General features: G+C 35.2%; 1 protein-coding gene and 1 pseudogene across 1 annotated transcript in view; both read right to left on the minus strand.

The window, feature by feature from the left end:
• Positions 1-26,841, minus strand: part of NSF (N-ethylmaleimide sensitive factor, vesicle fusing ATPase) — a 123,962-nt gene that overhangs the window by 43,522 nt on the left and 53,599 nt on the right. The window contains exons 9-13 of the mRNA XM_039846806.1: positions 19,172-19,371; positions 8,999-9,164; positions 7,897-7,971; positions 7,515-7,702; positions 226-321 (exon numbers count right to left, since the gene is read on the minus strand). Of these exons, the coding sequence (XP_039702740.1) occupies positions 226-321; positions 7,515-7,702; positions 7,897-7,971; positions 8,999-9,164; positions 19,172-19,371 (725 nt within the window). The remainder of the gene's footprint in view (positions 1-225; positions 322-7,514; positions 7,703-7,896; positions 7,972-8,998; positions 9,165-19,171; positions 19,372-26,841) is intronic.
• Positions 13,891-14,009, minus strand: LOC120589316 (uncharacterized; annotated as a pseudogene).

The raw sequence follows: 26,841 nt of genomic DNA on the forward strand, positions 1-26,841 counted from the left end.
TCCCTATCATGAGAAATATTTCAGTGAGTATTGGTTAATTACCTAGCCATAAGAGTTACTGTACAGATGTTTCTTATATTGGACACTTCCAATACTGAGATTTTCTGATTTTTAAAAACGACATAAGATATAACCTTCCATGATACTGGGTAAAATGGCACTTATTTTTCTCCTGAATTACTATTATGATTTTTGGCTTATATATTACTTAATATTAGTACTCACTGGTTTGATGTCATTCTCCAAAGAAGCAAGGAAGTCCCCTCTTGTCACCTGCAGGCTCTCTGCTTTCTCCATGTCCACTTCAACTTTAGTACTGGCCTGGTTAGAAATGAGAACAAAATGTAAGGACTTCCAAGATTTAAGTTTATTTTTAGCCTAAGAATGTAACACCTGAAGATTTTAAAAAACATGTTTTCACAGACAAAAACATCTATCTCAAATTCACAAACATGTATACCTTTGCCTAAACAAAATATATTCCAGTTCTAGGAATTTATCCCATAAATATACTCACAAATGTATACAAAGTTATATTATCGAAACATCTACTACAGTAATTAGTAATAGCAGACAACTAGAAGCAAGTGGGTACCAGTTAAACAAATTATGACGCATCTGTACCAAAGAACACTGGATAGCCATTTCTTTCAAAATGAAGCCCAAGGAAGAGAAAATTTACATAGAGGGTCCCTAAGAACAGTGGCTCTCATCCTTGGCTGCATATCAAAACAATCTCTAGAGCCTTTAAAAATACACAGATGCCCAGTCCCACTCCCTTTAGGATTTTGATTTAACACGTCTAGTACAGGGTCCAGGCATTTCTGTTTTTATAAAGTGCCACAGGTGACTCTGATGTTCAACCAGGGTTGTAACCATTATTCTAGGAGACCAAGGACCTACAGCTTTCATCTGTACTCATATTTTGTGCTTGAGAATCTATGTGCCAGCTCCAAATATCCTGCTTACTGCACCTGGAGCTGACACTTAGAACAGACATCTGGAGAAGCATCAAGGCCTTTATCAGCACCTGGAGCTGCCAGGACCTGATGAGTGATTGAGATACCAACACATTTTTTAATGCGACTGGGCTCACTCCCAATAGCACGAGGCAAGTGAGTCTAAGTTTTAAAACAGTACTACGGTTTTTTAAAAAGTTATCTTCAAAAAAATCTGATTATAAAACAAAAGTATGTTAAGCAATATCAACCTTCTATCGATTATTATAAAACATGAGTCATGTTCCTTTAAGAACAGACTGCTGAGACAAATAAAACGACAGACTTTTTTTAAAAGTCAGCTTTATCGGATAAAAAGAGCTATATCAGGAAACTGGAACAAGATGGCAAACAGAACACGTTTATTTACCTCCCTTCTTGCCCCCAAACCCATGAAATGACAGAAAATGAGAAAGGTTAAACAGCATGGAAGATATATTGAGGTTTTAACACTGATCTAAGAGGAGTCTGAGGAGAGAAGAGAAAGAATGATGGAGAAACAAACAATAAAAGACAGAAGAAAACACATTTTCCACAGCTAAAGAAAGATGTGTCTTTGTAGTTTAAAGGGTTCAATGAGTGCTGATCAGGATAAATGAAAAGAAACACATATCTGCCTTGGACACACTGCTGTAAAGTATCAGCACACCAAAGATGAAGAGAAAGTTCCAGAACTTTTTTGAGAGACAAAAACAGGTCACCTGCAAAGAAACCAGAATAAAACTGGCCTAATACCTTTCACCGGCAACACTAGAAAGTAGGAGACAATATAACCATGTTTTCAAAATATGTCTGGCTATCTACCCTAAAAAATGATTTCCACATATGTACATAGGGAGGCGCAGGCAAGCATCTTCTTAACAGTATTATGCGCTGTTCTAGGCCCTAGAGACACAGCAGTAAGAGACAAAGTTCCTGTCCTCATGGATCTTACATTTTAAATTGTGTTATAATAGTCTAGAATACTGTGCATTTGTCCAAAATAATACTCACCTATACTAGATGGAAAGTTATCCAAGACATATTGCCAAATAAAAAATATAAACTGCAATTCGATTAAAGCTTTTTTTTTAAAGCACATATGTATATAAACGTAAACCTAAAGAAAACCAACCATAGAGGTATATCCCAAATGTTGGCTACCCCTGGAGAGTGAAAGAGAATGGATGTCGAGATGTCGAGATGGCCTGTCTCACTTTCCCTTATATACTCTGGCGTCCTTGAGTCTTCTAAAGACAATATATTTATGTAGGACTTACACAGTTTTAAAAGGAGAGAAGGTAACAAAGTGACATTTAAATAGACATTGGCACAATTAGGTATTTGGTAAATTTTAATCACATTTATTTGACATCTCTAAGATGGGGGAAAAAATAGGAAATAGTGTTACAAGAAATGAACACTTCCATGAAAGAATAATGATACTTAGTTCATAATACATAAATCTCTAATAGCGTTATAGTTTCTAAAGTATATTCATATACATTATCTCATTTCGTCATTCCCATATTTCATTTTATTCTCATACAAGGCCAGAAGTTTTCTTAAATTAAAGGTAAGGGAAATTTAACTAAGGGTAGATATAGGATTTCTTTCTTAGGGAATCTTACCTAAAGGTTTTAAACTCTGATGAATACTTTTGACACATCTGTAAGGATTCTACAAGGTGAAAGTAAAGAAGCGAGTTTTGACAGAATTGTACTAAAATCGCAGTGAGGCCACCAGACTCACTTTCAACGTCCTCTCCCTATACAGCCATAGTTGTTATTATGATGTTTTGTATTTTTATTTCCTCTTATAGTGAAACAATTCAAATGACAGAAATGTATAGCAATACAAAAGGAAAATTTTGTTTATTTTTCGACAATTGCCAAAAAATATGATAGATTTCAGGACTGAAGCTCATGTGAAACTTGTCTTTTCACTATTAATAAAGTACTTGCCCAGTGAATTAAAAGTGAATTAAGACAGATGAAGTATAGTTTTTTTAAACAAGCTGTTTTTAGACATTCTAAGAATTTTAGAAGTTTCCTAATTGTAAACAATCAATATTACAATTGCAAATGATTCCTGCCTCTTCATTAAGTTTTTTAAGGATTTCTCTTAGCTAACTTTCACTATTTTATCAAAAGTAGTAAAATCTTATTTTTAAAAATTCTACAATGCTGAATTTTTAACTCATTCAGAAAACCCTTTTTTCATTTGTCTGAATTAGTGAGATTTTCCCCTGCATTTTATTTATAACAGCTAATCAATATAAAAGAGGCGACATCTTTCAGCTTATACCCGCAGAAGCTAATAAACTTGTATTTCAACACTAGCAAATATCAAGTGGTCACCCTTAAATTTCATAACCTTTTAAATCTGACCTTTCAAAGTTCTTATCATTCCTCTTAAATTAAGGGTAGAATGACTTTAATCAATCAAAATTCTACAGAAAATAAGAAATAATTTTATTGAAATTCTGTAAACATAAATCAGAGCTTTGATTTAGTTGTAAAGTGTGTGTGTGTCCTCAATTTATTTCCTTACAACAGATTAGAACAGAAGAAATTTGGGTTATGAATCTTCTCTATCTGAAGCAGAAATTCCTTTCAAGATAAAAACCACCAAATGTCACATGAATTTTAGTTGACCAGAAACATGGATTCAAGTACAGATGACATGAACATCAGGTGTTCGTGACTGGATTTTCCACTTGTTTCAGAAAACCTGAAAGAACAGTTTAACCGGGAAGACTTGTTTAGTCCACCTGACTTTGTTTAAGCCTAAATCTTTTGAAAAGGAAGCAAAATAACATTACAGAGAATAGTGTTATTCTTTTTTTATAATACAAAGAAAGAACATCATAACAAACCGTTGACTGTTGTGTATAAGTTCCATACCAACTTTAAATTGCAAGTTTCGAATTACTTATTCATTAATCACTACTAGTAAAGCCATGAATATGTACAGCAATAGGAATACTAAAACTGTATGCCTTTTGTTCAGCTGAGGAGGAGGCTTGTTGGGAAAACAGTGTTTAAAGAACTTCTGACAACATAGATGTTTTAAAATGCAGAGAAGGAAATAAACGTTAGTACCAATTCTTTTTTGGGAGTGAGGTTAGTGTCTTACAAGTCTCTTACATTAGCTATGCCACAGCTACTGTAAAAGAAATAAAAATAAAAGCTCTTTGGTATAAAAGGTGTGGATCACAAGTCGATATGCATTATCCGAAGTTTAAATTAAAGATAATTCAACCACATGGAAAAAGTGAGGGAAATAATGTCCAATATTTGCATTACTTTTTACTTGCAAATCTGAGTGATAATATATTCTGTACAGAGGTAGTTAACATATTAGCTTTACAATTAGAAAAACGATAACTGCTAATAGTCAACAAAAATCAGAAACTCATACGTTGAAAAGGATATATATGCTATTCTCTCAAATCAGCCAATAATAACAAAAATGGAAATAACTAACATTTATGAATAGTTTGCAAGGCACTTCTGCATAAAGCATTTGATTTCATTTTCACAAAAAATCCTAATGAAATAGGTAGTTATTGCCTCTTGACAGATCAGAAACCAAAAAGTAAAAGAAGTGTAATGCATAACCACGCCTTATGACTATGAAACACATGCTCTTTTCTTCATATCTCACTGCTTCATCCGTAAAACTAATGCATGCTTAAAGAAAGCATATTTCCTAGTGAGATGATGGCTTAGAGACATTTTGGGATAAGATTGTTTTGGTAAAAATGGCAAATAACTAAATAAGAGAAAAATCCAGTGGCTAATGCATTTGGAAAATCTAATAATTAATAAAGTAGCTATTGCGGATTATATCGAGAAGCACTGATGTGGTCTGAGGTGAAGGATCAGTAAGGTGGGGAGCAATTTTCACATCATATACACGATTTTTCTTGGAGTCACCATCACTTAAGACATTTCTTACGGAAAGTAAAATAAAAAAAGGAAAAGAAAAATGGAAAGAAAAGGAGAAAGGAAAGAATAAACAGAAAGGAAAAGAAAGGAAAGAAAGGATCCATCTTATAAAGAACTCAATACTATATTCCCACACTATCTAGACCTTCGGCATTTTTTTTTTAATACAGTCGTACTAGTCGCCTCCTCCCGCTAGGTCTGCAGTATTTTAAAGAAGTTTTTCTTAGCTGTCTAAAGTGGCTTCCTCCAGTTTGGCATTCTTGAGCTAGAACAAAGTCACTTCTATTATGTAGGGAAATTATGACGTACGGATAGTTTGAGTCAGAATACATATATGTTTACTAATTTAAAAATATTTACTGAACACCCACAATGTTCTTAGAATTTAGACCTATTTGAGATACTATGGGAGATTCAGAGAGGAATAAGATATGGACTTAAAAAGTCTAGAACAGGGGTTGACAAACTTTTTCTGTAAAAAGCCAGACAGTAAATATTTTAGGCTTTGTGGGCCATGCAATCTCAACTCTGCCACTGTAGCATGGAAGCAACCATAGACAATACATAAATGAATGGGTGTGGCTGTCTTCCAAAAACACTTTACTTATAAAAACTGGTGGTTGGCCAGTTATAGTCCGCAGGCCACACAGTTTGCTGACCTCTGGTTTAGAACCACTGGTAGAATGTACTCAAATAGCTAAAACATACTCGACCTAACTGTTCAGGCTTTTATTATTTCCTGCAAGAATAGTTATAAAAGTTCTCTTCTCTTGTCTGTTTCGCCAACTCTACTCCCCTAAATACTCCACTCGACACAGCTGCCAGAGTGATCTTATGTTTTAACACTATGCCACTGCTATTCTTAAAACTCTTCAATGGCTTAGCACTACCCAAAAAAAAGTCCATAATTCTTAGCACAGTATAAAAGGCTCTTTGTGCTCCATCTCCTGCTTTAGTCTCCTGACTTAGCCCTCACAATCTCTCTCTCTACCTCCCCTCCCCTAGCTTTTATGCTGCAGCAATACTGAATTACCCTAACATACCTATTTTGTGTCTCTGCTTCTTTGCATATGTTGTTCCTTCTACCTAAAAGGCCCTATCCCAGCAAGAGACACATCCATCCAGAAGGCTCTCTCACCCCAAGCTGATCACATCTGACGCCTTTAACTTCTTTACCTTCCATGTACTTTCTACTACTGTATGTGGATGATTAGATTATGAGCTGCTCAAAGGTAGGCAATTTACTTCTTTGTAGTTGTAGCGTTAACCTCTAACATACTGTCTGGCATATAGTAGGTGCTGAATAAATCTATTTTGAACCAAAGACAACCAAAGGTACTATAAATGATATATTACTATTTCAAGAAGGAAGACTATACATCATTCTTGAAAGAGAGAATCAGAAGGAGTTTGAGGACAGTGGTGGCATATGAACCGGGTATTGAAAAGATACGTACACAGAGAGGGTAAAGGCTCCCAATGAAAAAATAAAAAAGCAGAGAAGTAGAAAGATAAATTAATGTCTGATGACCAGCACGTTTTTCAGTTTGGCTAAAGTGTATGGAGAACAACGGGGAACACATCTGGAAAGGTCGGTTTAGGGTCAGCTCTAGAGGACCTTAAAGACATAGCTAAGAAGTCTACAGACAAAGGTGTCACTGAAAGTTTCCGAAAGGTAGAATCGTAGGAGACAGGAAGATTAATCAAACAGGTGGGGAGTGGCAATGAGAACTGAAAGATACTGCCGAGTTAAAACTGACAAAATTTGGCAAATGACTGGATGTAGGACACAGCAGAATGACAGGAATCAAAGATAATCCAGAAGTTTTAAGCCTGGGAAATTGGGGTAAAAGCTAAATAGGAGCGAGAAGAAAAGTAGTAAAAAAAGATAGCAAGTTTGGTTTTGGAATGTTAAATGAGACCTGAGAAAACATCCAGATAGAGATATTAAGTATAAATTGAAAGTGGGAAACATATTTTCAAGAGATAAGACATAAATCTGGGAGTCATCTCCCTACAGATGCTGACTAAAACCTCAAGAGAAGGGATGGTAGAGGGTCGAATGTGCTTGATCAAACTTTATCCAAGTGAAAGTATCCTGGCATGTATTTCTACCACAGTATCAACATTACTGTACTTATTTACAAACATGTCCATGTCCCTGATTCTGAATCCCTTCAGGGAAGAGGTATGCTTTATGACCTTTGTGTCTTCAGCTTAATAACTCGAAAAAAGCAGGTGTTCAGAATATTTGCTGAATGAAGCAGCCCCCATAATTCTAGCATGTAGAAAATCTAACTTCCTATGACGTATTATAATTCAACATAGCACAACAATTAAAAAAAATTCTTAAAAATGTTCATCTTCAAATGTATATCTGTATCAGATGGTAACAATTTAAGGTAGATGGGTCAGTGGTTACCAGAGGGCAGATGCTATCCTCATCTTTTTTCCTAATTGCTATTCCTTTTACCATGTCTCTTCTCCATCAAAAGTCAGCATTACCCTAGCTTTGGTATGTTTGAACACTGGCACAGTATTTATAGGGCTGCAGACTCCTAATCTGTTTGCTGATTTTACTGACCTTTATGTGTCTGTTCATAGCAGTGGATTGTGCTGCTCGCACCAGACCCTCCAGCTCAGCACCGCTGAAATTCTTAGTTTCTACAGCCAGTTCCTTAATGTCTACGTCAGCAGAGAGTAACTGATGGCCTCTCATCCTTGCTGTGTGGATGTGAAGGATCTGTAGTCGACCTTTCTCATCTGGTAAGCCTGATAAAATTGAAAATAGAGATTACTATAATCCAATACTTGTCTTACAGGTATTCAGTATGTAAACATCTGCTTCTCATGATATACAACTTTTCTAATAAATATTAAAACATTAAGTCATATGACTTTGCTCCTGCTAATGAATTCTAAATACACCCTGACCCCTGCCCCGATCAGTGATAGGTCTGCTTTACCTATTTCCATTTTAACCTCCAGTCTTCCAGGTCGAAGGAGAGCCTCATCTATCAGATCTGGTCTGTTGGTCATTCCTGAGCATAGATGTTAAAACAACATACAAATGATCAGAGTTCAAAAATAAGGTAAAATGTTGCTCCAATATATATAAAATAGTACTTTACTTACAAGCTAAGAGGATATTTTATAAAAATCAAATAGAAAACCAAATTATTTCATATTAAAATATTATTTTTTCTTAGTGGCAGTTACCAAATAATAATGGAGATGTAAAATACAGCATAGAAAATATAGACAATAATATTGTAATAACTATGCATGGTGTCGGGTGAGTACTAGATTTATCAAGGGGATAAATTCATAAGTTGTATAAATGTCTAAGCACTATGTTGTGCACCTAAAACTAATACTGAATGTAAACTGTAATTGAAAAATTGAAAAAAAAATTTTAAATATATCATTTGTTCTTGATCTGTTTTAATGAAAATACCGAGATCTTGTTTTAGTATTTCACTACTGTACAAGCCAATGAAACATAAATGCAATAAAAGCTTCAAATATTTAAAAAGAAAACTTGAGATTCAGAGAGGATAAGTAACCTATCCAAGTGGAGGAGGGGCAATGTGAACATAAACTCCAAAGGCCCTTCCTTTTTTTGTAGGCTAGTGGTTATCAACCTTCATAAATGGCAAACTTTCCCCCAAAAAAGTTATTTTAAAAAGAACCTTAGTATATAAAAGTTAAAAGAAATTATAATAGGGATGCATGATCTGAAGCCATGTCCCTCACAGACCCTGAAGAACCACTGAGGACTCTTGGATGCCTACAGGACCCAGTTTGAAAACCACTGCATTACACTGTGCTGCCCTTTTAATCTGTGGATAAGCTATATGCTCAAACCCATGAGTCACTAAAACCCATCTTTCATTTGTTCTATTAAGGCCAGATATTCAAATAGGCAAATTCTTCAATATCACTTGATTTTAATTTAAAAACACTGGCAAAGTAGTATAATTACAACCTACACCAATCTTAATTCAGAACCTATGTGTCTAATGTTTTTGAAATCACAGTACTTTTATTTTTTTAAAGCAAACACACCAATGACTAAAATGTTGTTCAGCTGCTCTACCCCATCAATTTTGGACAGCAACTGGTTGACGACAGTGTCATGAACTCCCGTGCTACCAGCCATGCTCCCTCTCTGCTTGCAGATGGCATCGATCTCATCAAAGATGATGATGTGCAAACCACTGTTAGCACCAAGCTAGTAAAGGAAGGAATTATAGAAAGGTCATTATTTGAATATATTATTAAACAAACTAATCAAAGAAGCAAAACAAACCTTTCCATAGATTGACTTCGCTCCATTTTGACTAAATATAGCAAGTATAATCATAGTTACTGCCCTCTCAAAGGTGATAAAACTGCATTCTCAGAATTCTGCAAACTGAAAAGGCATTCCAGAACCTCATATTTGACAGCCATAAAACAAAAATACACATTATATACTGATGAAAGCGAAGAGTCCATCAAATAACTGTTCATTTACACATTCTTTATCTCACCGTGTGAAAGAATTCTTATACTTACCTGACATATGCATTTTTATGTCAGTGAACAGCAACTCCTTCCCATTTTCCCTGAGCTTTGGTGAGAGGACTGTCCCGGAAACAGTTGGTTTAATGTTCATTTGTTTGTCATATTATATAGCTAAATGGTAACCACCCTGAGGTCCAATGAGAATTGGTGAAATGGAGGAAGGAAGTAAAGTTATATCACATGAAAATACTATTTTTCTTATCAATAAAGTTAGAAAACAGTTTGTAAAAAGAACGCAGTCAAGGGGGTGCTGTTTCTTGTTAGTGATCTGTTTTAGTTTATTAGATGCAGAGTCATCATTAAAATAAATTAGTTTATATATTTTAAAGTTTTCATAGATGCAAACACTTTTAAATGCTAATAATTCCTTAAGTTATGTCAACATGGACCTTCTGACAATTTATATTTAAGCAATTAAGTCTCTTATTAGGAACCAAAGAGGGGAAGTGTACTCTGAAATTTTCTTTAAAAAAAAATTAGGGATTAACAAAACAGGTGAGAATGAACATAATCTAAATATGACAACATATGGATAATATAAATGATGAGCATAATGAGATTCAGGATTAGATATAGTTGGTATTCATTAAATCTCTGGCAAGGATATAATCTTTTTCGAAAAAACGTTTTGTTTTTTTGTTTTTTTTTTTAGTTTATTATAAAAGTATTAGAAGTTAACTGAGCAAAAGTTATAAAACTTTTTACAAATAGAAATAAGTTAAAAATAAACCATATTATATCACTTAAAGATAAATGCTGTTAACATTCTGCAGACTTACTTCTGTTTTAAATTTATTTTAACTTAAAAATTGGGAACTCGCTGGATCTTGTATTCTCTTTAATCTTAATTGTTCTTTGAAAACAATTTAAAATGGTTACTTTTGTTTCTAACTACAAAAAACATATTATAAAAATCTGGAAAAATGCCAAAAAAAGTAATTGCAACCACCCAGAATTCAACTAGCTAGAAATAACTCCCCTACTCCACATTAATTACGTATGGCAAAAATTTAATTTCTAAGTTTTTAGTATTATGTATGCTGTTGCAATGAACATTTTTATACTTAAATCCTTGACAACGTATATTATTACTTCCTGAAGACAAATTGTTAGATGCCTACAATATAGGCAAGCTGAAAAAAAGGAGAATCAAGAAAACATAGCAAAAATGAAAGATGAAATGTTACATCAGAAGCAGGAAGAAAAACAGTTCTGAAAATGACCTGAAGAAAATTAGACTGGGTCTGAAACAAACCTAAATCTATAAAGTATTTTTTTAAAATCAAAACCAGATAAACACTATTTGATCCAGCAATTCTGCCCCTTGGTTTATAGCAGCTCTGCTCATAGGTGCCCCAAACTGAAAACCACCCAAATGCCGTTTAGTGGGTGATTGGATAAAAAAACTATAGTACGTCCATACGAGGGAATATTACTCAACAATGAAAAGGGATGTCTGATACATGCAACAACTTAGATGAATCTCAAAGGAAATATGCCAAGTGGAAGAAGCAAGTCTCAAAAAGTAACATACTATGATCTTATTTATATGACATGCTCGAAAAGACAAAATTATAGAGATGGAGAACAAATCAGTAGTTACCAGGAGTTATTAGCTAAGGGAGAGTGACCATAAAGGGACAGCATGAGGGAGTTTTGGGAGGTGATGTAAACGTTCTGTATCTAGGTTTTGGTGGTGGTTACATGAAAACTATACATGTGCTAAAATTCATAAAACTGTACACCAGAAGAAAAAAGTCAATTTTACTTCATAATAATAGAAACGTAAGTAAAATATCTCATAATACATTCTATTATTCATATTTGGAGTACTGTTCATTCTTTAATGCAACTCTATGAAAAATTACTGTCATGTGTTCATCAAGGTTTCCAAAATTTAACTAGGTTTTTTAATTTTTTCCTGAATATTACTTACAAATTGTTTTTCTTCCCGAATGTTTTAAAAACTAAATTCAAATTTGAAAAAAAATTATTTCTCAATATATTTATTGAACAGATGTCTGATGATAAATGATAACTTGCTGTTTAAAAAAAATTCAATACCAAAAACTATTCATCTTTCCATCTGTAAAAAAGACCGAAAATGAGGAACTGGAACTACAGCCTTGGCTTTGCCAAACACTTTTATATTGTAGGGCATTAATTCTTGCCATCTTCTCTGCAAAACAAGGACACTCCTGTTTGTGACTGAAATATTGTGGGATTCTACATGACTTTTATAAGACATTTTTATTCAAGGTTGTCTGTCAATATAGCATGAAACAAAAAGCTGCTATAATGTATGAATTTTGCTGTCAATGTGCTTTATGCTGCCACTGGAGTCATGACTTCCTTCTCAGGCCAGCCTCAAAAATCATCTATGTGGAAGGGAAACCAGAGACAATAAGAAGACTGTGTTGGATTAAATGATCACAGGAGCAATCTGTCCTAAACGTAATTCAGTACAATTCTGACCTTTTCAGAACCTTACTAATCTTGTGACCTGTCATCAGGTCCCTTCCCCCAACTTAGTCAGTACAATAACATCAATTTTTACAGGTGTGTTACTTAAGTAAGCCAAGTTCTTATTGCAATAAATTAGGAATCAGGTAAGGAAGACGTCAAGATCAATGTTCACATATTAATAGAGCTGAGTCATCAATAAACTCTTTACCAAAGAGTTTAAATTTCCACAATGCAATCCTCTTCAACTTGCTGGCTTCTGCTCTGTTCTTACCATCTGAAAAATCTCCCACAGAAGCAGAACTGATGCTGCTGAGCCCCTGGCAACAGACTCTGAAAACCACCATTCTATATTTAACTAGTTTGACCTATATGCAAGTGTTCATCTCCATCAGCCTGGACTGTCCAGAATCACAGAGGTGACATTTTTCTTTATTATATAATGATTCCATGAGGTCACTAGCTGAGTATACCAAGCCATTTCTGGATGGAAGAATTGAGAAAGATATTACTAAAAGGCTGGCTATGATTAATACCTACCTAGAAATTCTTTACCAACTCAGTTTTATTATCATATTATTAATAGTGTCATATTTAAATTGTCTGCAGGTTTATTTATAAAGATATCTCATGACTTTTTTTTTCTTAGAAGTCTTCTACAGACCAAAAAGGAAAATATATTTTTAAAATAAAATAAAATTCATCCTATCTGGCAACTATCATATGCGTCCACTGGATCTTTTTACAAATCTAAGATACACTATGCTATTTCAACATTCTACAAATTATGCCATCATTACTCATCAATTCCCAACTATGTTTAAAAAGATTAAAATAAGAAAATGGAAGAATGATGGAATTGCTTAGAGGACTGACACAATAGTTAAATAAATACTACTATGATATCATCCTTCAGTTTTCTTATTGTGTTGTCCAAAGTACTGCATCATCTTTCAAGGTATAAAATAAGTCTGGAGACACCATCCACCATCTTTATTGCCTGATTTTAGTTTTAACTGAACACAGTTGAGAATTCAGATTTTCAAATTCCCTGTCAATATAGCAAAAGGAAGGAAGGAAGGAAGGAAGGAAGGAAGGGAAGGAAGGAAGAAGGAAGGAAGGAAGGAAGGAAGGAAGGAAGGAAGGAAGGAAGGAAGGAAGGAAGGAAGGAAGGAAGGAAGGAAGGAAGGAAAGGAGGGAGGGAGGGAAATCAATAGAGGAAGATATTTCACAATTATATGAATTGTGGAGCACGAGGCTCCAGGAAAAACAGCATTTTTATCCAGTCGCTTATTCAACAAAAAGTCTTCACTGTGCAATATTTTGTGACAAGAAACTAGGCTGTCTCATTTTTCCAAAAGGACACATGACAGTACTCTTTCATCTTTTATATCATTTGTGCACTAAAATTTCCATGATACTGTTTCTAAGTAGACAAATGCTGAAGGCAGGTACTATAGAGAGATGACCAGAAGAAATAGATGATATAGACATCAAAAACTGAATTGATCATTCTAAAAATTGTATACAAATCTAAAAACATAAATGTTTTGCAATTGTGGAGCATCTGATCTTGTCTTCAACAAAATTATGAGCCAGATATTTTTTAAAATTCTTCAAATATTGTCTTGATGATGCAAGTGTAAGAACCACAAGTAATAAGATAGAATCTATTAGAGATGTATTTGAAATTTAAAACCAGTTCACACGAGTTCATGCAGGACAACTGATGAAGAGTTAGTTACATGCAGAGGCTCTTACCCATTCTAGGTATATAACTATCTTCAAAACCAGGAAAATACAGAATAAAAAATTGGCTTGCTATATATTTAAGCTCTTGTTAAATAATTTAATAGTCTAGCATTTCTCTTTAATCATGTTTGCAAATTACTTGTCAAATAACTTTATTTATTTTTATCTTTTTTTAAAGCCTACAGCACCTGGTATTCCTAGGTGGTCTCCCATCCAAGTACTAACCAGGCCTGACCCTGCTTAGCTTCCAACATCAGACGAGATTGGGTGTGTTCAGGTTGGCATGACCGTAGACTGTAAAATAACTTTAAAGTAAATTTTAAAAAGGAGTTCTTTCAACCCAGATAGTAAATGGTGATGACCATTTTTCTTGGTAGACTGAGTGTTAAAGGGTATTTGAAGTAGAAAATATTGTAGCACTGGGGATGAACCGTAAAACTGAATTGGTTCTGTGACTGTGTGAAGATTTGAGAACAGTTACTGGACTTGCATCATCCACCAGGATCTGTGCCTGCTAGGACCAATGTGGCTGGCGTGGCCTGTGGCCTGAACATGAACAAGAACTTAATGGGATGTAAAGAAGCAGGGGAGAAAATCCCCTTGTGTAAAATTGAAACAAGCACTTAACAAGCAGACTTGCATTAAAAGTATTATCTGTTATAAAGACAACGTTTAAAATTTATTCTTACCACCTACAAAAATAAGAAAAAGTAGGAAATGACAGGGTAAATTAGATTTAGTAAAGCTTACTAGATTAAAAAAATTAGATGTCATGTTTGAGTGTTCTTCATATCAATCCATTATTCATTTTAATATTTATATGATATTCCATTTCCTATTGAGGAAGAATCAAGAGGTTTCTATTTTTTTCCCCATTACAAATAGTTCAGCAATCAACATCCTGGTACATGTCATTTTGTACACAAATTCGAGTGTTTCTCTCGGGTAGCTGTCTTAAAGTAGAACTCATGTGTCATGGGATTTGTGTATCTTCCTTTTTGTAAAGTGTTGTCAAATTAATCTGCAGAATATTACCTGCTTGTTTTTTCTAATTTATACTATGACTAGTAATGTATATGAAGCCCTGTTTCTCCACTGTCTCACAAACTGTTGGTGTCATTAGTATTTGTAAATTCTGCCAGGTTGTTTATTCCCACATGTGAACATGTTCTATCTTACTACTTATTAGCTCTTTAAAAAAGACTTTCAACAATGTTTATAATTTTCTCTTTTAATTTTCCTATTAGATTTAATCCAAGGTATCTTATCATTCTGACTGCTGTTATAAGTGAAAAAAAAAATTTAAGTAACATTTTCAATATCTTCACTTTTTTTGGGGGTCTTTTTCTTGCCTGCTAAAGTATCTAAGTTTTTTTATTCCTTCCCCAGCTTCTCCTCATGCTTTGGAAAAGCCTGAGGGTTATACACTATTTTCATATACACAATTAACGTAAAGTTTTATGTTAGTTAATATTACTATCTTCTCAAATAATACAAGGATCTTACATGAGTTTATTCCACTTCTCATATGTCTTATTCCATTTTAGTTCTATCCTTAAAAAACACCTTATTGATCATTATTATTGTTGTTTTATATAGTAAATTCTTAAATTTACTACTTTTAAATCTTTTTTGTGAAGTATGGCACACATAGAAGGAAAGGTCATAAAATATAAATGTATGCCCCACAAATTGTCACAAAATGAACAGCCACATAACCATATGAGAAACAGCCCTCCCCTACAATTCACCATAGGCAGACATTATCTGATTTTTATGGTAATTATTTCTCACTTTCCTTTATAGTTTTACTACCTAAGCATGCATCAGTAAACACTATACTTTGACTTTACATAAATAAAATCATCCAGTAAGTATTCTTTGTCTGGTTTCTTTCGCTCAATATTTATTCGTGAGATTCACAACTGCGTATAGTCATAGTCTTTATTTTTATTACTATGTAGTACTTCACTGTATATTTACATGACAATTTATCCATTTATTAGATATAAAATAGTTTATTCTCTTTCAGCTCTTTAAAAATGGAATTCAACTGATTTCTAGTTTCCATCATTTCTGTTGAGAAGATAGATGCCAACTAATTGTTGCTTATTTGAAGGTAATCTTTCTTTATTCACAAGCTGCTTTTAAGATTTTTCTCTTTGTTTTTTTTTTGTTTGTTTCCAGCAATTTAACAATGATTATCTATAGCTGAAAATTTCTTTAGTATTTCTCTTGCTTGAGGTTCATATCACTTCTGGAATCCATGGACTGATATTCTTCATCAGTTTTAGAAAGTTCTAAACCATTTTCTCTTCAAATACTGCTTTCGCCCCATCCTCTTTCTCCTGACTTTCTGGAATTTTAAAGACATTCTTATGATATTTTCTATCTTTCTTCATTCTTTTCATCCTCTGTCTCTGGTTATTTTTGTCTAACATTTTTCAGTTCACTAACAATCTCTTCAGATGTGTCTAATCTGCTCTTTAAACCTATCTACTTGAGTTAATTTCAGTTACTGATTTTCTCATTCCCAGAATTTCCATTTGACTTTTTTTTAGTTTCAAGTGCTCTGCCAAAACTCTCAATCTTGTTTATTTTTGAATGTGATAAGTTATTTTAAAAGTCTATATCTGAGAATTCCAATATCCAGAGGCCCAATTTCTACCATCTTTTGTTTTTCCTTCTTCATATTTTTTGTCTTTGTGTATCTATTGCTTTTGATTATAAGCCAGATATTGCATTTGCAAACTACAGAAATAATTTGTGACCTTGCATGATATCACCTTCCTCCAGGAAGGATTCTGCCAGATGCCTAGGGGCACTAGTGATTTAGGAACCCTTGATCAAATTTTAGAGAATGACATGATTCAAAGCTGATCTACAGCCTCTTTGAGAGCATGTCCACTTCTAGTTAACCTTTGCTCCTATACTATACCTCTTCAGGGTCTCAATTCAAAATGAGGCATGTACATCAGTTTTTCCCTCTCTGTGAGCCAGAGCCTCTAATCTGGGCTCAACAGCTGTTAAGCAGCACACTCCACCAATGGCTAATATCTCTAGAGAAACAGTGACCTTTTTTTCTGGTCCACCATATACCAGGACCTTTTGTCCTAGGCTCCCATTTTCCCCCCAGATCTTGTATGTTCTTTTATGCCTTCAAGCAAAAAAAAAAAAAAAAAATTATTCTGCTTCATATTCTTCCAGCAAGCTGCAGTGACTACTTAATTCTATTAGCCTTTGCTTGAAAAAATATCTTTATCTCACCTATTTATTCCTGAAAGAGAACTAAACCAGGTATAAAATTTTAAGTTGACAGTTATTTTCACTTAGCTCTGTGAATATATTATTCCATTGTTTTCTGGTCTCTCTTGCTGTCATTGAAAAGATTGCTGTCAACATAATGAATCTCCCTTTGTATATCATCATCATTTTTTTGTTGTTGATATTAAGATGTTTTGCTTTTTCTTTGGCATTCTCCAGTTTCACTGCAATAGGTCTAGAGATAAATTTTTATGATCCTATTTGAGCTCATGGAGCTACATGAATCTGAGTATTTGTGTTTTATCAATTTTAGAAAATTCTCAGCCATTCTATCTTTTAATATTGCTTCTACACTACTTTCTATTTGGACTTCTCACTTTAACACTGTTATCTCAATTTCTCTTTTATATTTTCCATATCTCTATATCTCTGTGCTACATTCTGGGTGATTTCTTTAGATCTATTCCTCTGTTTATCACTTGTATCATCAGCTGAAACTACTGGCTTATGTTTAACCTGGTTGCTGAGCTTTAAATTCTGATGATGACATTTTCCAATTATTGTATCTATTTTAGCTTCCCCTATGAGAATTTCTTGTGGTCTGGGTTGTTGAAACATCCTTTAAGGCTTGCTTATACCTAAAAACCCTATGGTATCATTAGTCCAGGATTCATTTCTAAATTATTTTCTCAGCTTGGGTCCCCCAGACCATAGGTAGATGAGTGTGTGTGAATGTGTATATGTGTGTGTGTTTTAACCCTAAGCTTCAGTCAAGGATCCATGGTTTAGAATTGCCATGGGAGATTCCTCAGCTCAGACAGATAAATGTTTTTGTTATTTCTTTGGCAGATATTTCCTAGTCTGTTTGTTTCAGAGAGGCCACAACCCCTTTGAAGGTTCCAGTTAATAGTCCACACCTTAAGTGGGTTCAAAGACTCATTTTCTGCCCACAGTGGGTGCTAAAACCCAAACTCATACATTACCAAAACCAAAAGCTGCAACTCATATCTTTACCATTCTAATTTTTAGAATTTTCTTATTTCTAAAGATTTCCTTTTTTTTTCCTCTGAGAACTCAATTATGCATTTAAGAAAGTTTTAGTTATATTTACCCAGCAGATTTAGGCATTTGTAGAAGGACGGTTTTCAGGTTGCCTACTCTACTGTATTGCCAGAAACAGAAATGCCATGGCACTATTTTTAAACTTTCTGTCAGTGAAACAAATATGTTAATATTAGTGTATTAGTCCAGCTTTTCCAGTGACACAGAACCTATTGGATCTATAGACATCTATAGATCCATCCTACTGGTAACCTGAAAATATATAGATATACTGATATAGATGGACTAATATAGAATATTAGCTACCTGAAAAAATATATATCTAGATTGAGATCTTTATCTAGAACTCTATTTCTCTATCTAGCTATCTATAAAGAGATTAATTATCAGGAATTGGCTAACACAGTTATGGGGGCTGACAAGTTCCAAGATCTGCAGATCTTTCTGTTCTATTCAGGCTTTCAACTGATTGGATGGAGCCAATCCCCATAAGGAAGGGCAAATACTTTACTTAGTCTACTGATTCAAATGGTAATCTCATCCAGAAATATCCTAACACACCCAGAATAACGGTTAACCAAATGTCAGCACCCTGAGTCAAAGTGATACATGTAATTAACCATCGCTATTAGTAAACTCTAGTTTGATTTTTAATTAATTTTATTTTTTTCTAAGACCTAAATCAAGATTGCCTTTGAGACCTAACAACTCATACCTGTTACCCTACAACTGAGCTGACTCAGTGGTAAGTCAGCTAGCTTTCTGCACATGGACTTTACATATTCTTAATTCTACAAGTCTCTTTATGGATTTAATTTCCTCCTTTGCCAAAGGATGAGTTCAAGTCTCTGGAAGTGATGTGGAAGAAAAGTGTCACCTGAAAATATATTCATGATGTTTTTGTAAAACCTTTGGCTTATACAATCATCTATCTTTGTATTATGAACACACAGGTAATGACATCTGCTCACATCATATAAATCCCCCATAATCCTTGGTTCAATGACATAACTTGGTACTAAATAAATTTTACCTGCACATTTTTCAAAATATAGCTCATAGTAACAAGTTTTCCACCATAACTCTGGGTTTCATTCATCATAAACTTTTACTAAATTATATTAACATTACCCTCCTTTGCTCCTCTTCAGCATCAGCAAAGAGTTTACGGATGTTAGCTTCTGATTCTCCCACATATTTGTTAAGGATTTCCGGCCCATTGACCACTTTGGGCTCTCTTGCATTCAACATTTTGCCAATCTGTCGAGCCAAGAGAGTCTTACCACAACCTGGGGGCCCATATAACAGGATGCCTTTAACGTGTTTGCAACCTAAAAAGGAAAATAAAACAGTCTTACATCAACTAACTACAATTCGAGTATGACAAGTAAAGTTTTCTCTCTTCTTTCTTCCTTCTTCTTCATATGCGTGTTATGAAAATAGTGATGCCATTAACATATATAATATCCAGGTGCAATGAACAGAACAAGAATGAACGACTGAAGCTCTTTTAAAATAGAAAATCCAGAAACAATTCCTACACTAGTACCAATATCTGAGGGGGAAAGCTGTCAAATAAAGGTCTTTGGAAAAGTATGTTTGAACTATCATTTAGAATAAATACTTTTAACTCTGAAAATGTCTCTTTGAACTAATCCCTAATTAGGAACTATTACTTATTTGTTATTATTCTTTAAAGTCAGAGGGAAAAAAAGAGCAGTTTTTTTGTAAATTTAACCCAACACAAATCTATTATGATACAGTAGGCTATGAAACCTCTATTGCAGGTCTACCTGTTAATTAATACAAGCACTTGAAGAAAGGGCAAACATGTCTGAGTTGGGTGGTATAGAGCAATCCATACAGTCCAGATGAATATTACAGGCTTTATGGGTAAAGTTGAATGTCCTACTTCATGTGAATAGTGCAAGTGAGGCACATGCTTTCCCAGAAACCACCAGATGAAGTTTCAGAAGCATAGTTTTCAATTCTTTCCTAGATCAGCATCACGATATGCCTTAAAGGTATCATTAACAATAGCAAAATAGCAAGACTAATGACCTAGACTCCCAAGGATTTCTTTAGCCAACTCTACATGAGCATTTACTCCATTTCTTAAAATTAAGATGACCTATGGTTTCTGTTTACTCACTCTAGGAATTCTCACCTTTCTAGTAGTTTCACAGTTAAGATGCATGACTCTTTAATGAGTTTTTTCTTTATCCTACACCAAAAAGGCACTCTGCAATAATGAATTATTAGGTTTCAGTGTTCTACTCAAAACTACAGGTGAAAAAGAAAATTTCTGGAAATGGAATATAAATCATGTGTTTTCATGGAAAATAGTTTGTCCTAATTTGGAATTAAAGTCTTAAAAATTATATCTTAAAAAATATGACAATATATTTAATAACTCACATAAAAGAAACTAAAGGTTCAACTAACTCTACTAGAAATTTTAGATGCTGAAGAGGAAGGCCCTTTCGGTTGCTAGTATGGTCATTGCTTCTATCGTTATATCAAAAAAAAAAAAAAAGACTCCTTTTTAAGTCCCTGAAAGCAATGAGATCTGTGTGCTTACGGTAAGGCTTGCAGAGACAAGGGGAACTTAGGAGAAACCCTTGAAGGCTTAGAGTCTTAACCCTTCTCATCCCAGAGTAAATTCCTGTCTTACGAACCACGAACTGATAAAATGTCTTTGGCCTTCAAGCATGAGGGGTAGGGAGATAAAGGGAAAAGCCTTGAGCTTCTCCTAGAGGTTAATACCACCAAGCACTGCTGGCATCTAAGTCACTGGGACACATCTGACGAGGACTTTGGAACCTGCCTCCTAATTAATCTTCCCCTCCAAGCCAACAGCTACCATTATGATTTGAAACTATTCACATATATGAACCACCTGCAGAGGCAGATGATGGTGGTCGTGAAACGGGTACAAGGAAAAGAGAGCCAGAAAGAAGAAAACAAAGATTTGCTGCATACTTGTAGAGTACCAGACCTTATCCTCATTACCAGTTTCTTAACTTTCTCCAAGTTTATAAACCTCCTCCTAATCACATTTCCTTCCATATGAAGCCATACTTTCTTTCAAGGGCTCTCAATTCATTGACCCTCTAATACTTTTGGTGTACCCATCCCACAAGCCCTGAACACGATTTGGCTTTATTGTACCTATACAATGCATAGCCAGAGAAAATTACACCACTGTGCTGATATCCTCCCAATTTCATGCTATCCAATTTCAGTTCTACTCTCACTGCTTCCTCAATACTGCATGCCACCCTTTACTTGTTTTCGTTAGTTCATCTCCCATTACCCTTAGTGATTATCCAGATCCTCACTGTTCTTTTCTCAAGTGCTACCCAATGCCATTAATTCTTAAAGATGACCTAGATTACTACTCTGCATATTTTTAAAGACTATCAGGTATGGACTCCCTTCAGCTCCTAGACTCTGTATCTACATAATTTATCTGCAGACACAACCATTCTCAACCTCGACATTGGTTCTCAGAGGAAGAGTTTCCTTCCTCTTCTTCTCCAAGGTTTAAATTGCAATTGTTTAGGGATATACTTTTACCTCCATTAGACTGTGAACTATTCAAGGGCACTGTTCTCAACAATTTTGAGTTGCAAATACGTAGTATAATGCTTAGCACATAATATGTACTCGGTCAGTGGCTGAATAAGTAAATTGTAGATTCCTTTCCTAAAAAAACTAAAAAATAAATGAGGGAGATAAGATCACTTTTAAAATTTTATTTAAAGCTCTTAATTTAAGGAACAGTGTTTTTTCACAGCTGAACCAATTTAAATACCGAAAAAACACATTTGCAATGACTGGGTCTTCGCAAATTTCTCAAAACAAGCTGCACAATATACAAACTCTGTCTTTATATATGGAAAATGCTCAGTTTAATGTGTTTTGAATTAAATCGACTCAGAGCATATAAAATAAAATATTACCGTGACGTTTGAGAGAAAGAAATAAAACGAATATCCTTGGAACTTATATATAATATAGATCTCTAAAATGACAGAATCTATTCAATATAACGTCAACAGAAATGTCACAGAAGCTCTAGTCTACATTAGAACTATAATTCCTTTAGGATCCCAAGAAAGCACATCAAAAATATACACTGACACGTGGAAATTTTCAAAATCCACTTCCACAAAGGAAGCAGTTACTTGAATAAGCAGTGGAAATGGGACTTTGTTATAACTATTATTATTATAGCCGATTCCGACTTATTAAATAAGCATTGGTCTCTAATTTTAAATGAGTCATAAAAACTCTACATAAGTAATTCCATTCAACAAAAGTGTATTAAGCTCTGTTTGGACGAGGCACGAAACTAGGTGTTAGGGATACAAACATGAAAAAGGCGTCCCTACCTGCAGGGCATTTTGGTTTAATAGGAAAGACAGAAATAAAAATAGGTTATCTACAATATAATATGACATTATCGGAGATATGTATGAAATGTTTTTGGAACCTAGCCAAAAAAAACTGATTCTGTTAGGGTGATGGCAGAAAATTAAGGATGGATGTAGGGGAAGAGGTACTATTCACGCTGAGCCTTGAAGGACAGTAGCAGGTTCTTGGTTGGGCAACGGAGAAGAAATGGCACTCTGAAGAGAGAGACCGGAATGATCAAAGGCACAGAGGTGTGGACGCAGATAGACGCTGTCCTCTCCGAACAGCCAGTAGTAACCTGTTGCGGCTCAGCCTCGGAGGTGAGGAGAGGGGAGTGCCTGCACATGAGGCTGACAGGTTCCCAGCTGCGGAAGGCCTTGACACCATGCCCAGGAGTTTTTAATACGTTTCGTAAAAACTCTGAGGTTTTTAATCAGAGAAGGCACACAGTAAGATATGTGTTTAAAAACTAACTCTAGTGGTGGAGTGGAAGAAGGACTGGCGAACGAAGAGGCAGAAGGTGGAAGTCTGCGAGGGGAAATAAATGTTCTCGACCTTTTTTCTGAGGATATTGCCCCACTGGCTGGCTCTGGATTTTCACCAGTTAAGCTGTGATATCTCTCCAAGTCCTTTGGAAGTGCATGAACACATGGGTCCAGAGGGCTCAGGAGGACGCCAGCCTACTGATGCCCTAGGTTTCTCCTTAGCTTCTCCAGGACAGCAAAGCACAGCTCTGATGTAAGGGAGCCTCTGACCTCTGGCCGCTGGGCTGTTCGACTGCCAAGCTGTACTGAGCACTGTTACTTTTTCTTTATGTCTTACATGCCCCCTCACCACTCACAGATCAGTGCTCTGGGTCAGGGAACTACATGCAGAGGGCAGGCATAGAGAAAGGAGAAATCAGTAAAAGGGACTTGTTTAAATTGTATATACTCTCATTCTTTTGCTTTCTTTACCATGGAATAGTCTAATGTACCTCCCCAGAAAAATGCACATGTACCAAAACTTGCACACGATTTCGAGGAAATTCTTAGATCCTCTCAGTTCCACTCATGGAATCCAAATTTAAAACTCCTGAATGTGCAACTGAAATAATCCAGACAAGAGAGGAGGAATGGAAAGAGTTAACAGTGGGAGGCAACGGTAGCAGAAAAAAAAAAGGAGGGTATGGGAGATATTCATCAGAACTTAAGACACCAAACGAAAATAAGAGTTTTAAGCAGAGAAATGTGATGACAGGAACCATGCTGCAGAGATAGAGGATGAGGCCTGGAAAAAAAAATACTACATTTAAAAATCAGGAGGTTCACCCTGATCAGGGCCACAGCGCCACAGGTCGGGTCAGGTCATTTCAGGTCGAGGTTTGAGAAAGGCGCCAAGTAGTATATAAGCAGAAACAGACAGAGATGGCACTCTCAGGAACTGGGGCAACACAGAGGAGGGGCTTAGGGAGATAGAGGGCAAGGAAACCTCTGAGACTAGCTAACAAGGGGAGGAGAGGAAGCGAGCTGAGGTTCTGCCTGTGGGGTTCTGCTGACTGTGTGAAGGAGGGGTTTAGGTCGTTACGAAATGAGGAATGACAAGATGATACTGGGAAACATGGTAAAGGTTTGCAAAGAAGGTGGGGAATTGGGAAAATGTGCGGGAAAATGTGCCTGAGCAGACAGATACCATTAGGTAAGTAACGTCAGCACATAAAATTCAGGTCACTGAGGGACTCTACTCTTTGTTGTAATTATATAAGCAACTTATAGCGTTAGGTAGAGTCTTACTCTATTCTATAAACGTAAATTTCATCAAAGCTGGCAACAAATCTTGACTTTTTTGTTTTTAACCATCTCTTTTTTTCAAAACTGAATCTTAAAGTTTAGCAATGTGAGGTAACTATTAAGTTAATTTAATTTGAAACCAACATATTTACATCTCAATTTTATTATCTAATTTTCTCATCCAAAGTTTGAGGTCAAAACTGTCATATGAGTTGTTCTGAACATTTTTCTTCCATTTTCCACGAAGTTTGAGGCTTTAATCCTCATTTCTAAGTCATCTGCATCTTTTTTCCTTCCTTTATAACTTATGTAAGTAAGAACTATGTGGCCTAATAGTATAATCAAACAGTTCCAATGCATTTCTTCTTTAATTTCCTGTGTTCAATTATTTAACTGCTTGTTTTACTAACTGCTCTTATTAGTAATCTTCATAAAATTACCTAATTTTATTTGAATGAGGCACAAACATACAACTCCTGGTTACAGTAACACAGAGGAAGGTGGTAGTGAAAAGCAGAATCCAAAATGGCCCCACAGATTTATACATATGGCTTTGGAATTTAAGCTGCTAATTATATTTGAGTATAAGAGTAAATGAAGTTCTGGGATATCCTATTATCTCACTCATTCAACAAATGCTACATCTGGTAGTGGGAAAGTCACTGCTTCTATTTTCTCCGTGAAATAAAGATTCCAGGTTATCAGCTACGGTGAAAATGGAAGAAAGGAAGAGGCAGAATCAGAGGTTTGAGGAGAATGGAGAAGAAAAACAAGTCATCTCAGAGAGGAGGAGAGTAAATTGACTAGACTGGGGAAACATAAGCTATATTTAATAGTCTAGGTACCGATACTGAGCAGGCAGGTAGCTGAGACACACTGGGGGGCTCTGACACGCATAGAAGGTTAAGGAGCAAGGTCATTAAGGGTGTATGTAAGGAAGATAAATGTGGGATGACTATGTAATCTAAGCTGGGTAAAGGGAGGAAGAGAGGACAAAAAGGCTGGGAAGTGACAAGAGTAAGTTAGCTGGAGGTTCCCATGGGACTCAACTTGCTGAAGTTTGAATTGGCCGGGGGGAGAGGGGGGTGGATACTAGAAGGAAGGAAGGAGTAAATGGGAGGTGGCTAGGGAGCAGGAGACTTAACGCCGATACCCCAGAAGTGGTGGTTATTGGTACCAACCAAGTCTTAGATATGACCCAAGAGTGGGTGGGTGAGAAAGAGTAAAGGAAAGTTCAATGGAGGTGAGGAAATCAAAGAACTGTAAAGATAGACTGTTGAACAAATCGCCAACGAGGATACTAAAGTCACCAACAACATACAGATAAAACACACAGTGAAGACTACAGTGAGCGAAAGCAAGTCAGCCGGACAGCTGCCTTTTCTGGTTCCCTGTTCATTACTGTCTAGCAGGGCTACTCTTGTTCTCTCTCATTTTACTCTCCAAATGTTACTGACAAGAAAAGTATTAATGTTTATTAACATATCATTAAATAATAACTATTCCTAAAGGTACAAATAATTTTAAAAATGCCAAAGAAATAAACATAGTAAATGATAATGCCATTGTTTACTAAGGATCTAAGTGAATGAGACACTGGAACCTCACTATAAGACTACATTCTGTAGAGAATTTAATATAAGGCTTGTTTGTATCTCATTCTAGACTCCTTGTCATAAAGTACTTTTAATGATTCCCTACAATATGAATCACAAAGCTGCATTTTAATTATGTTTCACAATAGGTATCTGTCAAAAGGATAAAAGCATTTGTGGTCAGGTGCCAGATAGATGAGAATTGACTGAATTAAATACATTACCAAGTAAATCAAGTGAAAAACTTCTAGAAAACATTAGAAATTACTAAGAACTCCACTTTTCTGATGAGTGGTTCTCAGACTTAGATATCACAAACTAGCAAAAGAACTAAAAAACAAAACAAAATAAAACAAAACAAACTAGGGAGAAGCTGCTGTCATTGAGTTACTTAGTGAGGTAGATTTCTTAAACGAACAAACCAAAACACCATAAACCTGACATCTTCTAACACCACCATTTCATATAAACTATATTTTAATATTAAAAGGTAGAATGGACATAATCTCAGAATAAAGAACATTCTTTTGTAGTAAATAAACTCAGTTTTATGTACGTTGTTAAAAGTGGGGGCTCTAGAGTCAGCTTGCCTGGATTCAAATCCTGGTTCTACTTAGCAGCTAGAAGTAATAACAGCGACCACTTTGGAAGGTTATTACGAGGATCAAGTATAATGAACATAAAGCACTTAGCACACTTCCAGGCTCCTAGTAAGAGCTCATAAATATTGGCTATTAAGCAATATTAGCTTATTTTTTGTCATCTTGCTGTAGAAGAGTGATGAAATGGAGCCAGACTCCCAAAGGACATCTGAGAATTAAGCGACTGTAAAGTTTGAAAATAAATGACTATTTTGCTTATAAATTTTTTTCTGAGAGTGACTATTGTGACCATCTGGCCCCTTAAATTTTTATCTAATACTATTGTATAAACATTGCACATTAATGTTCATCAGTGCCACTGATGAACCTCAAGCTCTGTATTAAATATGAGTTGGACAACATCATTTTCACAAAGA

The sequence above is a fragment of the Pteropus medius genome, unplaced genomic scaffold, assembly GCF_902729225.1.
Source record: "Pteropus medius unplaced genomic scaffold, Ma_sr-lr_union100, whole genome shotgun sequence".
NCBI classification, from domain to species: domain Eukaryota; kingdom Metazoa; phylum Chordata; class Mammalia; order Chiroptera; family Pteropodidae; genus Pteropus; species Pteropus medius.